Here is a 15,009-nt window from a genome sequence, read left to right as displayed (position 1 = left end):
TGCATCCCAGGCCAGTGGCTTCACACTCCAGCTCCTGAGGCAAGCTGTTTTCTCATCTTTTCACCTTATCAGGTCTTTACGAGAATCATACAGTACATTTAGCAAAGTATCTGACATATAAGCAAAACTAAATACATGTTTGTTTAAACATACAACCTAACTGTATCCTTTTATTCTAAACTACATGAGAAAAATCTACACGCCTCAGGATGACCTGTCATGTGACAGCAAGGCTGCGCTGGAGCAAGGTATCTCATGCAGAAGCTGCCATGGTATTCATGAGGAATGGGGGACAACTCCTAGGTTTCCAGCCTGGGCAATTTCTTCAAATAGGGGTAGGTCAGGGCCATTCTCTTAGAGAAGATTTCAAGATGAGGTGAATTCGTTTGAAGATAAACCCTGAAACCAAGAATGGTGTTAAGGATTCGGGATCCTGACCCCTTTCCAGCTAAGGGACAAAGCAAAGTCAGAAGAGCCTCATTTTGCACACCACTCACCTTGTACTGCTGTGAGTCTGATGGGTATAACTTCAGAGCTTCCTTATACAAGTTTTTATCTTTTACTAAGTTTAAGCATTCTGAGAAGTATTCAGGTCCTGAAGAATAAGATTCATACACACACAAGTTTAAGACTTTAGAAGCATAATGGATTTCATTTATACCAATGGTCTCTCAACAAAATCAACAAGGGACCTTGGTAAGACCTGCAGAATCAGAGTATCAGGAAAATAGAATCCAGGAGTTTTAATTTTAGCAAAGCACATCGGCAGATACGGCATATTGAAAGGCACTGGTTGGGATCAGAGTTCTATGTAAAAGGCTACTTTATACACTATCCCTGATAAAATGACCACCTGACCTTGTGTTTTCTCAACCTCCTCCATTAGGATCATCTGGGGAGCTTATCAACCATTCGGATGCCTGAGTCCTATCCCAGCCCAGCTCAATTAGATTCTCCAAAGAAGCTCAATGACACCCAGGTAACTTCCTTATCCCCATCTTAGCTCTGTGGAAAAAACCACAACTGCTGACACCAGGAACTCCAGCATGGGACAGGGCTGGGGTAAAGCAGAACAACTGGCATCGTGCTAGTCCTATTCCATCACTACCAATTACAGCTCTGTCCCTCTGGGAGCTACCGGTGGGCACGATACTCACTCCAGATAAACTACCTGTCCCTCAGGTGTTTGCAAATACCATGGCAGAAAAGTGAATTATTATCAATTTTCATTCTGAGATACTGAAATGAATTTAGGAGGTGGTCATCCTTAACCCAAAAAGGATCTGCTCCATTGTTTTAGTTAGGGAGCTCCTCTAGTTCATTACAAGTCATTTGCTTTGCCTTCAGCTTTTTAGAACATATGATAAAATTAGGTGCACATACATTAACTTTAAATTTTCAGGAGCAGAAACTACAGTCTATGTCTAAGCCAACACTTTAACTTATATCTGTCTAGCTCCAAAGAAAATCTGAAGCAGAAATAAACATATTAATCCTTCTACTTACCACATTTGCTGAGGTGGCCAATGGCTTTTTCATATCGTTTCAAGTATTTGTCTATAGTGAACCGCTGGTAATTAGTTTCCATTTTCTTAAGTGTATTAAGAAATGGAAGATATTCTTTGGGATCCTTAAAAACACACACACAAACACACACACACACACCAATAAGTAACCTTTATCGCTTAAAATTACATTTATTTATAATATGCATAAAACAATTATAATACTCAATAAACCAAAAGCTACATAATTTTTAAACTACGTACTACATTAGTATATTAATTGCATACTATATAACATAAAATGAAACATAAAACAAGTTTTGGTGAAAATGCTTTAACCTATAAGCGTTGTCTGCATTCTGAGTAATGACGATGTTCTCCTATTCAGTTTCACAACCACTTATTTCAGAGGCAAATAAGGAAAACAAGGTTTCAATGTACAAGATATTCAAAAATGCATCCAAGTTTCTCCAGAAGTGCAAGGCATTGTGCTTGGAGCTGTTTGCATGACATCTCATGCCCTCCCTCTAGAAGTTTTTTTTTTTTTTTTTAAGATTTTATCTATTCATGAGAGACACAGGGAGAGAGGTAGAGACACAGGCAGAGGGAGAAGCAGGCTCCCTGTGGGGAACCTGATGTGGGACTCAATCCCGGGACCCCGGGAACATAACCTGAGCCACAAGTAGATGCTCAACCACTAAGCCACCCAAGCGTCCCATTAAGATTTTATTTCTATAGACAAAGAGAGAGAAAATGTGCACATAGGCACACTTGTGTGTTGGGGGAGGGGCAAAGGGAGAGGGAAAGAGAATCCCAAGGGTACTCCATGCTGAGCATGGAGCCTGAGGTGGGGCTTGATCCCAGAACCCTGAGATCATGACCTGAGCCGGAATCCAGAGTCAGACGCTTAACCAACTTGCCCTATCTTCCGGCAAGTTTTAAAACAAAGGTAAAATTGTACTGAGTTGAAGACAAAACCCTAAGACCCTGCCAACCAAGATTTTATTAGCACTGTCTGCAGCTCTGTGCCATGCCCCAAAAACTTTTCTTTCTAAAGAACAGATGCTCCTTGTTCTTGATGCAATTTCACTGGACAGAAGACAGAATAAATACATGTAATAATAATCTAGAAAAAATAACCCAAGAGAAAAAAATTAAATACTCATGCATGTAATATAGAGAACTATAGGCCAAAGTGCTCAACTGACAAACATTTAGAAAGAACTCGCTATGTACAAAAAATACAATCAAGCCTCACCCTCAGGAAACCTACCATCTAGTAGAGGAGCTAGAATGATCTGCAGGGGTAGGCAACGAGTGCAGAAGCGCATGAGGCCAATCTCATCCAGTCCCTATGGGTGGGCAGGGAGGCAAGAATGGAGCACTGGCAGGATGCTACCTTGGCATCCTTTCCTTAGACGAGTGAGAATTAGGCTGGTGAATGGGGAAGGGGATGGTGGTGAAAGCCCACAGGTCCATGGGAAGCAGAAGTAACACTACCTGCAGAGGTATGTGGTTGCTAGGGGGACAAAAGCACCGCTTCTTCTCTACCGAGAGCTGAGAAAAAGGCACAACATCAAGAGAGGAGCAGATACACAGAGACCAGGTCCTGGGAGGCAGGTGCCTAAGTCATATTACAGCTTCTGAACTTTATCCCAGGGGCAATGGGGAGCCTACGAAGGACTTCAAATAGGAGAATGAAGGATCAAAATTTCCTTTTGGAAAGATGCCTCTGGCAAGAGCAAGGAGAGGGATGACAGGATGAAACTGAGGCTGTAGAAACCAGACTGAACACTGTGCAGACCAGGGGCAGGGGCGCCCAAGCTTTTCAATGAGCATGCCAAGGTGGGACAAGAGGCCCCAGACCTTCCTATTCTCTGTGTGCCCACTTGCCAGCCATCTAAGAAGGAATTGCATGGGAATAGGAATCATTCGCTGTATTTCCCATACAAGAGGAGAATTTGTTCACATGTATGACCATAATCTTAAAAATAATCATGTAACTTTATTTCACTTGTTCAACCGGGCATCCAAAACACTGATCAGCCCCGAACTATGATAGAGAATGAGGCTTAGAAGCAGAAACCCTGGAAAGCCCCAGCTCTGCCCCCAGGCCTGTACTCGCTGTGTTCACATCAGACAAGATCCCGTGCTGCCCAGGGCAGGGTTTCCAACTGCCACAACCACAGAACCAAGATCCAAAAGGACATTCAAGCAGTTAACGGCACGTACCTTCTGTGACTTTTCGGCTACCATGAGGACCAAATCAAAGTCATAGGTCCCGAGAGAATGATCATATAACTCATTAACATCTACCAGAAGCAGCAAATACTTCAGGGCCTCTTCAGCACTCACAGCATCAGGAACTGGTGGAGTCCTGCCTGTCAGAGTGTACGGAAACAACAAAACACAACAAAGCCAGTTGGGGAAAAAAAACCCACACATGTAGCAACATAACCATAAAGAAAAAGTAACAAATTTTCTTGACAGAATTGGATGCCACATGATTTCTTTTGTACAAGTTTTGTAGGGAAGTGCTCAAAAAAACTGACACAGATCTTAAAATGGCAACCAAAAAGCCACATATTAAATGTGTGATATGGCTCTGCCTGTGGTCAATGAGCTCTCCAGAAGCCTGGAAGCCTGGTGACAGCCAAGGCCCTGTGAAATACCAACTGTGAATGGGTCTCTACCTTGAAGCTCGTGTACCTTCTGCAGCACAATCTCCAGTTCTGGGGTTGTTTTCCTCACGTGAGAGGTGAGTATTGACAGGCAATACCTGAGGTAAGTGAAAAACACCACAATAAGAATGAACAAGGTGAGTAAGGATAGCAGTACGCTTCTGTGACTCAAAAAGTGCCAACTAATGATGGCGCACATACTTGTGGGGATTGATGCTCTCCATGGCTACTCTCAGAGTATCACAGATAAGATCTACTTTTTTCCCATCAGGATCCCTGGACAGCTGGACAGCGCTGGTAACTGGTGGAGGATACATGGTCTTTGTAACATCTTCTTCCCTAAGAACAAGTCATTAAGAGGTCACTAACTGAACATGTGGCTCCTGATACCAAATGACTGACATATACCCAGGCATGCTGAAGAGGTAATAAAAATGGCTTTTGGAAAAGTTTCATCGCTTTTCAGCCTTTTGGCTAAGACCAAGTGTGGAAAACAGGCTCATCATATTCACATAAGGTGAAAAATGAAGAAACAAATTGAGAAATGAAAACATGTCTACAATGAGGGGCTCCTGGATGGCTCAGCTGGCTGCTAATTATCTGGCTTTGGCTCAGGTCATGATCTCGGGGTCCTGGGTTTAAGCCCCAAGTCAGGTGCCCTCTGCTCTTCCGCCCTGCTTGACTCTCTCCTTCTTCCGCTCTCAAATAACTGAATCTTTTTTTGTTTGTTTTTTAAAGATTTCATTTATTTATTCATGAGACACACACAGAGAGAGAGAGAGGCAGAGACATAGGCAGAGGGAGAAGCAAGCTCCATGCAGGGAGCCTGATGTGGGACTCGATCCTGGGACTCCAGGATCACACCCTGGGCCAAAGGCAGGCGCTCAACTGCTGAGCATTGTGTGAGCATGGCACACAGGCATCCCGCTAAATCTTTTTTAAAAAAAGGCACATCCACAAACACTCGTACAGTGATATTATAGATGTTTCATTCACATTAGCCCCAAATTGGGTACAGACCAGGTATCCAATTGCAGGGGTACAAATAAACAAATTGTAGCATATTTGCATGAGGGCACACTACTGAGGCGTAAACAGGAACAAACTAGTGATACCAGCAAAAACATGGGTGAATCAAGGTAACGTGCCAAATGAGAGCAGCCTAACTTACTAAGAAGAGTAAATACCATAGGATTTCACTTATACAGAGTTCTTCAACAGGCAAATCTGATCCTCAGTGAAAAACTCACAACAGTGGTTGCCTAGTGGGTAGGGACAAGACTGATTGACACAAGGTTTGGAGGAACTTTCTGAGGTGAAGGAAGTGTTCTCTATCTTGACAGAGGTTTGGGTTACATGGAAGTACACACTGGTCGGAACTCAATGAATAGTGCATTTATGATTTATGCATTTCACCACGTGTGAATCTGACTCGCAGAGAATGCACTCTAGTCAGCATTCTACAAAGTGAAATATTACGAGATTATGAGATAAAGTAGACTGACAGCTACAATTAACTTAAATTTGCCTTAAAAACGATGAATGACATGGACAGATGGTACATGATGACAAAGCACACATAGGAAAATATGAACTAGAGAGTCTAGGTGGTGGCACAGGATGCTAACTCGACAATTCTCTCAACTTTTCTTATATGGTTAAAATTGTTTCTTAGGTTGGAAACAAGACATTGCAGAAAAACATGCCATTTGCCCTCAATTTCATGAGACACATAGTCCCTAGGTACACCTAAAAACAGTCAATTATAATTCTAAATGACATGTTTTCAAGTCTTAGTTTTAAATAGGCTGTTTTTAAAAAGGGTAAAGGGCAAAAATCTATTACAGGTGGCATCTGAGAGTTATAGTGATAAAAATAATATCAAACACCAAATTAATTTTTCTCCTCTAGCTACTTATCTGTTTGATTTCCTAAACTAGATAAATTGTGGATATGATATTTACAAATTATTCAAAATACTTACTTCAATTCTGTGAAAAACAAATTAATATGATTTACAGAATCTATCTGCCTTATGAAGGTTTCCACATTTTCAAGAAACACCTACCCAAAAGAAAAAAGGACAAAAAAATTTTAGTTCCAATCACACTGGATCAAGTTTTAGGTAGGCTAGAGTTAATATCACATTTACAAAGTTACCTTAGGGTTATGGTCATGGATCAGATTGAGATTGATTCTCAGTTTTCTCATGCATTCAAATGCTTCTTTAAACATAAGTCTGAAGAAAAAAAAAAAGTCTGTGAAGTAGCAGGGAATGAACACGAAGGTCATATTATAAAAACTAAACTCCCTGGATCCAACACATTTTCCTTATGATACAAACCAGTTATATTTAACAACTACTACTGGGTTGCTACTCTCAACTAACAGAATGAAAAATCAGGTACCAGATTCACTCGCCTTCTTAAAAGGTGGGACTTAGTCACCATGGCAGTCTGAGGACTACATCCCCACATATGTGTGACAGAAAATCATCACAAAACTTAGGTGTACTTTCTCTCTTAACAAGATGTTAATAAAGGTCTTTCTAATACAAAGTTTCCCTAAAATAAATTAACAATGGATTATTTCCTTCACAACACTGGCTCAGGCATTTTTGGGTCACAGGCTCCTCTGTACATCTGCCAAAAGCCTTAGGCCTTCTGCCTGAATAAATACACACAGACAGAGTTTGGTACAATTTCCCTGGGTTCACAGACCGTCTAAAATCCATATGGATCCCCTCAGGCTAGGAAACCCTGTCTTGCATGGTATGTTTCATCATTCTTTCTACAAGGAATACTTATCAGACTATGTAATATAAAAATCAAAGTACAGGAAGAAAAAAAAGCCTCAGAGAATCTGATTGATGACATGTGTAGTACACCTTTTTCATACTTTTAAGTTTTAAAATTTTTAACAGAATAATTATTATCTTCACACAGAAGTTGTAACAAGTAAACTAGTTATATACATGGTTCTTACTTGTCCAGCCACTTCCGAATCTGAGCTAAAACCAAAGCTCGATGATGAACAACTTCTAAGTTTCCCCTTGGCATCTTAAATAAATCAGAACAATAATGTTTTTAATTGAATAGAAAAAATTTAAATACCCAGGATATACTTTACCTAACTTTTCATAGAGAACTACAATACTATAAAAATGAGCACACTTCCTGCAGAATCTAGTTGTGCTCTAGATAACCTTCTCTTCTAGCCTTGCTGGGCACAGCCTGAACTAACTTTACTCCTTTATGTAAAGCTAACAGAACCTAGCACCTAGGAAGGATTGGCTTATGATAAACTGTTACAAATGATAAGAGGGCCTAAAATACAATCTGCAAGAACTGTTTTGTATTGACAGTCTAATAACAATCAGAAACACACCCTGAAAAGTTAGCTTACCTGTAATATAAGCTTTGTGTCCTGGGGCACAACGGTGACAATACGTGAACCCCTCTCCACCTTCCGCAGAGATTCCCCTTTAGACACATGGCTGCTGCTCAGACCTGCATGTAATGCTAAAGACACCAGTGGCTAAGCCATAAGAATCACTGTCATGACAAGCCACTTTCCATTGACCATAGTCAAAACTGAACATATGATCCAAAATAGAAGAAAGCAGGGATGCCTGGGTGGCTCAGTCAGTTAAGTTTCTGCCATCAGCTCAGGTTATGATTCCAGGGGTCCCTATCAGGCTCCTGCTCAGCGGGGAGTCTGCTTCTCCCTCTTTCTCTGCCCCTCATTTTGTGCTCTCTCAAATAAATAATACCTTAAAAAAATTTAAAAAAACAAAAACAAAACAGAAGAAAGCAATTAACAACCATACCCCTTTGCTCTTCCACCCAACCTTAAGACCAGTAACCTTTCTGACTATCTCATCCCTAGAACCTGCTTTCTCTTTCACAGAGCCCTCATGCATATTCACATACATAGCTTCTCAACTGATTTAGAAAACACAGGGAGGATGCGGTTTCTCTATTTCATTATCAGTGAAATGACATCAGTGAAAGATTCCTGGTTTCCAAGTTGGAAGCAGAGACTAAAAGTGAAGTTTTCTAGAATAAGAAACACACACACACACACACACACACACACACACACACGGTGGGGGAAGGAGACAACGTGGAACTAAAGAAAAAATGGACACAGTTTTCTGTATAAACCATGAGAGGAAGGAAGTCTTTCACATCTACAATGGAGGGTAGTCACAGTGAACAAAGGAAGATTACAAAGAAGTTAGACCCAGTTTGCATCTACATGGTAACCTATGGTAAAATACTGGATTAGTTATATAATCCTGAAAACATTTTAATTTCACAATGTTCTGGTCCAAGGAGGACCTCCTTCTCTGGAGGTCTTTGCTAACTCATGTAAAATACTGAACTGAAATATGTTGAGATTAGGGGCTAAGTACATGAACTCTAAAGGTTTTCTCAGTCTAGGACTCTGATAAAAAGCCAAAGAAGATGGTGAACATTAAAGTCATTAAGACTTCAAAGGACAAAGAACATTAGAAGAGGAACTATTTTCTTTTTTTTTTTTAATTAATTTATTTATTTATGATAGTCATACAGAGAGAGAGAGAGAGGCAGAGACACAGGCAGAGGGAGAAGCAGGCTCCATGCACCGAGAGCCCGATGTGGGATTCGATCCTGGGTCTCCAGGATCGTGCCCTGGGCCAAAGGCAGGCGCCAAACCGCTGCGCCACCCAGGGATCCCGAGGAACTATTTTCTACTATACATGCTGAACACTTACTGTTAAATGAAGCATCTCTCAAGCAAAAACACTGGCAGGTATGGGAATGGGTGGTCAACAATAAAAATTCATCATATACTGCAAATGATGTGATATTTGAAGCAACCTACAACAAGGCAAAGGGGAAAGTTAGCTTTATCATTTGGAGCCAAAACTGAAAAAGATCCCATACCAAACCAAGCCCTGTTACCTCAGTGTCATTGATAAAAAAACGACACCTGTCACTCAGACCAAGGACACATTCCTGCAAAGAGACAAAACTGAAATTACAAACAGTTCTAACCAAGCTTGTTAAATCTAATTTTTCTATTACATAGTTCTATTGCCCTGTGGTTTCATAACTAAGTCCATGTCAAGACTGAATACAGTTACCTATCCTCAGAGTTACCACCCTCTCATTAGCCACCGAACACCTCAATATTACTACCACACCCTGTCCATTCCTTCATTCTCCTATCAGAGGGGACAATCATATCTATATTGATAGATTACAAATTCCAGAAGAGCAGAGGTTAGTCAGCTATTTTGTTCTGTAACCACTGTATCCACCCACCCAACACAATTACAGACATTCCAATATTTGATGAATGACAACCTATTGAATACTATTTTGGGGATTACATTTTTGCTGTCCCCAAATGGTACTTAAATAAAACTAACTCTGAATGATTTGTACAACGGGGGCTAAAAGTCTATCAACTGCATTTTTCTGTCTTTTAATGTATAGCTCCAAGGAAAGGAATCAACTATCTGCTATATACATCCTGGACGATCTCTTAATCCCATTTCATACATGAAGAAGTCAAGGCTCAGAAACTTCTCACTGATGCCCTGAGATTAGGTGGAGACCCATATCTACCTCCCAAGCCCACATCCTTTTACCAAATGCCATCAGTTCTTGGGCCATCTTTTTTTTTTTAATTAAATTTTTAAAATTTAAATTCAATTTGCCAACATACAGTATAACACTCAGTGTTCATCATATCAAGTGCCCTCCTTAGTGCCTGTCACCCAGTTACCCTACCCCCCAACCTCCCCCTGGGCCACCATTCTAAGTGGTAAAGCTTTCAGCCCTGCATTCACTTACCTCTCCCCCAATCATGGCCAATTCAGTCTGAGTGCACGAATAAGGAAACCGAACAGGAAATCCACCAGGGTTCTTCCATGGCTCCACAGCCAGAGAGGGGGACTCTGCAGGATTGGCAGATGAGATTTACAAAAAGCTGGTACACTTGCTGTAAAACACTGCCGCATCGATACTTGCTGAAATATTTAACATGCAATTTGGATCACTTTCCATGTATATTTTGGAACTCATTAGGACACCGTGGTCCAGTATAGGAGAAAACAGGGATAGAATCCATCTGCTAGTGCCACTCTACAGCTTACGGTTTTCTAGGATGATTAAAAGACTTAACAGTCAATGTGGCACTGACAAGAAACGAGCAAACATTCTTAAGAATTAAACATTTATGTAAGTCATAAACTCGCTTTCCTAACATTCTGATACTCACCCCAGAAGTACTTAAGTATCTGGCCACCAGCCAGCTGCAATGCTACAGACTTGGTCTTGGAATTACAACACAGACTGATTATGACTCCATCCACTGTCACAGACGAACTGACGAAAATTAAAAAAAAAAAAAAAAAAAAAAAAAAAAAAAAAAAAAAGCAAGAATGGGAATGTGAGCAGACCACTTTTCTCAAAAGTAGTAGCATTTCACTGATTTTGCAGAAAAGAAAAAGAAATAAGCAATTGACCTTTGGGCTGCACTGCCTATTTCAATACAATATATACATCATACATACACACATGTGCACGAAGATACACACTGATAGATAAATATTGCAAGCAGTAGCCCAGACAAAATAATGACCCATCACATGACACTGTTTTCCACAATGCCAATAAGCTAGGTGTCTACGCTGTGAGGTCATCACTCCCATTCTGGCAGCAACTTAATACAATTTATAACAACTTAATGTCTTCATTAGACATGCATGGTATCATTTCTGTCTCCTTAAAATACACACTGTAGTAAATAAAGCAATGAATCTGTAAGAAAATGAGCATACTCAGTATCTCTTATTGCTATCATATTCACTCATGGAAATCTGTGGGTCTTCATTAATGAGAAGAGGGGAATCGGTTACTGTCATTATATTTTTTTTTCCTGTGTCAATGAACAGAGAGTAGATATGTCTTAATAGATTTGGAAAAGTAAAAAAAAAGCAAATGTTGCCAATGCTAATAGTTATTCAGAGAGCTTTTGGCCAATATAAAGAATGGCCCAAATTTTGTGAGGATAAATTATCTGTGAATAGGTTAAGACCCTCCAGACCACAACTGACTGGGACTGGATCCAGGCTCTACCTATATGATGACTGGCAAGTTACTTAACTGCTCTGTACCTTCGTGGTCTCGGCTATAAAACAAGGGTGCTAATAATACATACTTCAAAGAGGTAGTGTGAGAAATAAGTTACCACAGCATTTAGAAGAGTTTCTTTTACAGAATGTAAGGTATATTAATGTAAGATATAAAATATCATATATATATATGGTATAAAAACCCGTAAGCTAATTAAGGGACTTTATATTCCTTAAAAATATTAATATTGTATATAAACAAAATAGCCCTTTTGGGGGGGGGGGACAAAAATCAAAGCAACAGAAATATATTTTAAATGGCTTCTCATTTCCTTTACAGCAAATGAGATGGATCTAGGTTTTCTTTCTACAATCTGATGAAAAAGAATTTCAAATTTGCAGAAACAAAAATTTGTACAATTTAGGTATTTCCGGATGTAAATTGCTATTACTTTTTATTATTTTTATTTTAATTCTAATGTAGGTAACAGTGTAGTATTAGTTTCAAGTGTACAATATAGTGATTCAACACTTCCAGACGTCATCCAGGGCTCATCACAAGTGTCCCCCTTAATCCCTATCACCTGTTTCACCCATCTCCCATCCATTCTGCTTTTTAAAAGCTCCGGTTACGGTTAACTGAGTATTGCATATAGCTAGAACACTTCCTGTATCCGTCTGGATGCGAGTCAAAGATTAGTAGTTAGTGACTACAATGGAGTATGTTTTGTGTATACAATAAAAAAAAGTTCCTAATTTTGCAACAAGGGTTTTCAGAATTATAATCTGACTAGGAAACCCTCAATTACAAATTAGCCTGAGGATTAAACATCAGCTTAGATGTAATGTGCCAAGTTTTGACACTGGAAGCCTGAGGCTTTCTCGGAGCTGTCTTCACAAAGCCATCTACTGCACAACGGGGCTTGCGTCACAGAAAACAGCATTCATTACCTGAAACCTGTACTGTGACAAAGATGCAGTCTAGAATCAAAGCAAAACTCAGGGCCAGGGAGCAGTGAAATTTTAGCAAAGAGAAAACAGAGAAGACTTTCTAGTACTACATGTAGTCAAGTGCCAAACTGAATATGTAGAAGAAGCCAGAAGCAGCATTTCGAAGTCACCACATCCAAGTGAAGTGCATGTATATAGACCTATTAACAAGGGTAACTGTAGCGGTTAATTCTCTTTGGCAAACAATTACCCTGCTAGAATGTACGTATATGCTGAATGAAAAATTTTAACACATCTTCAAAATGTTTTGCCCCATCTACTGGTATTTGTCCTATGTTCCACCCACTTCTTGATGAATTTTTGGGTTTGTATCTTGACGTGACTCAAAACTACACTTAACTCTCTTGCTAAGTATGCTTAACAAGGAAGCTCCTGCCCTCAATCTTGCTCACTAGAAGTCAAAATCATCCTAGACCCAGAAAAGACAAAAGTGTAACACCATCTGCCTATGAGCACATGAAATTCAAGGAAGTGTAGCCATACCTAATATGGAGCTGCCCGTGCTCGTCATCCGCCTCAGAAGGGGCCACAGTCAGATGGTGAATGGCAGACTGAGGGCTGGACGGACTGTAGCTTACAGCCAGGAAAACGTCTTCCTGAATCCAGGTGATAAGGCTGAACTTCAACGGGTTTATTTCTTGATCTTCACCATTCTCAAACTGAAGTCTGTTTTAAATATGGAACAATGTCCAATACATGAATCAAACTTAGTATGACCGAGATTTTCCTAAGTGAAGAATGAACCACTTTGTATACGATCAATTCCTAATTATTTGGAGGGACAAAACCTGAGGTAATGCCAGAATATTTTTCTATTTATTTAGGCTTCTTATATTCTGAGATCTTTAGATTTGAAGAGAACACTTCAGGAAACTGACTATGCAAGAAATCACTTGCCCCAGGCCCTATAGTAACAAACTCCGGAGGCTTCCGTCACCACTTGCCAACATTCAAACCAGGCTCCAGCAGATATGTGGGTCTCAGAAGAGTGGGGCATTTTTTAGCATCTCATACCAAAACAACTAATTAGCTTCAGAGATGGTTTCTTTGGCCTCTAACACCTGCCTCCTGTAGTATTAACACATCAGAGGATAGCACATTTTTGCCACCTCTGGCAGGAACTCGTAAGGGCTACTTCTCCCACCTTCTAGCTTAAGTGGCAAATCCTCAGCATGCACTGAAGAAGCTGGGTCACTACCCTGATCTTCCTACTCAATCAGCTCTTCCAGGACTCCGGTCCCTCCACTGTGTTCTTCCCACCGTGGGGGTATTACTCCCTCCGGTCCCCACCGACACACTTCTCTCACCATGGCCAACCCTCCCCATCCGTCTCTGCTGATCCTAACCTAATCTCTTCTTCAAAGATGAAGATAAGTATTCATGCCCTTCATGAAATCTCCTAAATGACTTGGAGCTGTCCTCTCAATCTTTAAAAAAATGAAATTATGTTCTAAATTGTCTCACACTTCCTAGTTTGCCTTAAGTCTGTCCTCTAGTGGGTTCAATTCTGTGAAATGAAATAATCCACATAAATGTTCTTTGAAAACGACTAAGCATTATATAGACCACCACCAAATCATAAGCAGGTTGAAAGCTTATATAGATCTATTAAATATACTGCATATATTTAAGAAACATTGCTTATGAAATTCAGTTACTCATTTTAGTCAGTTTACTGTCCCTATTAATTTATAAATATATGCTCTCATGGGGCAGAGTTCAGTAATAAAGAACATGCGCTTATCAAATAGAATGCAATCAAATCCCGGATTCTCATAGAAGTCATATTATAATTACTAATTATATTTCAGGGTCATTTCACAATACTTATACCTGAGGTACTCGTTTATACCCAATCATTTATAACATTGTTTCAATGGGAAAACGCATTCTGATTTCCAACCTGAGAGACTCAAAACACAGCAACCCAAAGTTCCGGAGTGTGGGATGCAACAAAGACAGAGACTGCATTCAGTCAGCCAGTAGGTGAACATGAGAGCCCCTCATATATACAAGCAAATGCAGCTTGGCCCTACCACCCTTACCTCTACCTTTCCTACATGACCTTCCCTGGAGAACCAAGGGCTGCTGGAGGAAATGGCTTTTAAGCCAGCTACCAGCTTGGCTCCACTGCCACCATTAGCATATGGCATGCAGATACAAGATAACAGACTTCCCCACCAGGCTGAAAAACCAGGGGCCAGGCATAGTATCTACTTGTTTCATTCAGCAACAGGCATGGAACAGTAACAGTTGGCTGAATTTAGGACTAACTGCTGTTCCCAGAGTTACAAGGTAATTAAGAACAACCTACTTGTATCGCTTTTCCAAATGAGGTGTTCTAAGAGAAACTTTAAATCCATTTCCACCCACAGCTCCCAGCTTCACTGTAAGGTCCACACTTGGACTATCATCTAGAAAATAAAAATGCAGTTACTATCATAATAACCCACACACATTTTCCCTAATACTAAGGGTACTAATCCTGCATTTAATGGGGTCTAGAAATAGACCCCACTTTAGAAATAAAGCAATCTAGAAATAACCACATCTCAACCTCTTAATTCTGTTTACTTTTCAGGCTGAGAATTCAGGACGATTTGTAAACAATGCTACCAGTATCATGTGCCAGTATAATTACACCATGATCATAGAACTCACAGATAAAAACAAATGTCGGCTT

At 40.2% G+C, this 15,009-nt stretch overlaps 1 protein-coding gene across 2 annotated transcripts in view; it reads right to left on the bottom strand.

Annotated features, from left to right (window-relative positions):
• The window catches only part of ELP1 (elongator acetyltransferase complex subunit 1), a 59,538-nt gene that overhangs the window by 28,558 nt on the left and 15,971 nt on the right, over positions 1-15,009 (bottom strand). For both annotated transcript variants that reach the window (XM_026002739.2, XM_026002740.2), the window contains exons 13-27: positions 14,641-14,740; positions 12,810-12,992; positions 10,460-10,566; positions 10,033-10,136; positions 9,136-9,189; positions 8,946-9,051; positions 7,592-7,707; positions 7,172-7,245; positions 6,347-6,425; positions 6,171-6,250; positions 4,388-4,525; positions 4,199-4,284; positions 3,738-3,886; positions 1,507-1,630; positions 498-595 (exon numbers count right to left, since the gene is read on the bottom strand). In XM_026002739.2, the coding sequence (XP_025858524.2) occupies positions 498-595; positions 1,507-1,630; positions 3,738-3,886; positions 4,199-4,284; positions 4,388-4,525; positions 6,171-6,250; positions 6,347-6,425; positions 7,172-7,245; positions 7,592-7,707; positions 8,946-9,051; positions 9,136-9,189; positions 10,033-10,136; positions 10,460-10,566; positions 12,810-12,992; positions 14,641-14,740 (1,598 nt within the window). The remainder of the gene's footprint in view (positions 1-497; positions 596-1,506; positions 1,631-3,737; positions 3,887-4,198; positions 4,285-4,387; positions 4,526-6,170; positions 6,251-6,346; positions 6,426-7,171; positions 7,246-7,591; positions 7,708-8,945; positions 9,052-9,135; positions 9,190-10,032; positions 10,137-10,459; positions 10,567-12,809; positions 12,993-14,640; positions 14,741-15,009) is intronic.

This window comes from Vulpes vulpes, chromosome 12, assembly GCF_048418805.1.
Source record: "Vulpes vulpes isolate BD-2025 chromosome 12, VulVul3, whole genome shotgun sequence".
Lineage (NCBI taxonomy): Eukaryota > Metazoa > Chordata > Mammalia > Carnivora > Canidae > Vulpes > Vulpes vulpes.
The sequence above is the reverse complement of the archived record's forward strand: the minus strand, read 5'-3'. Positions and strand labels throughout refer to the sequence as shown.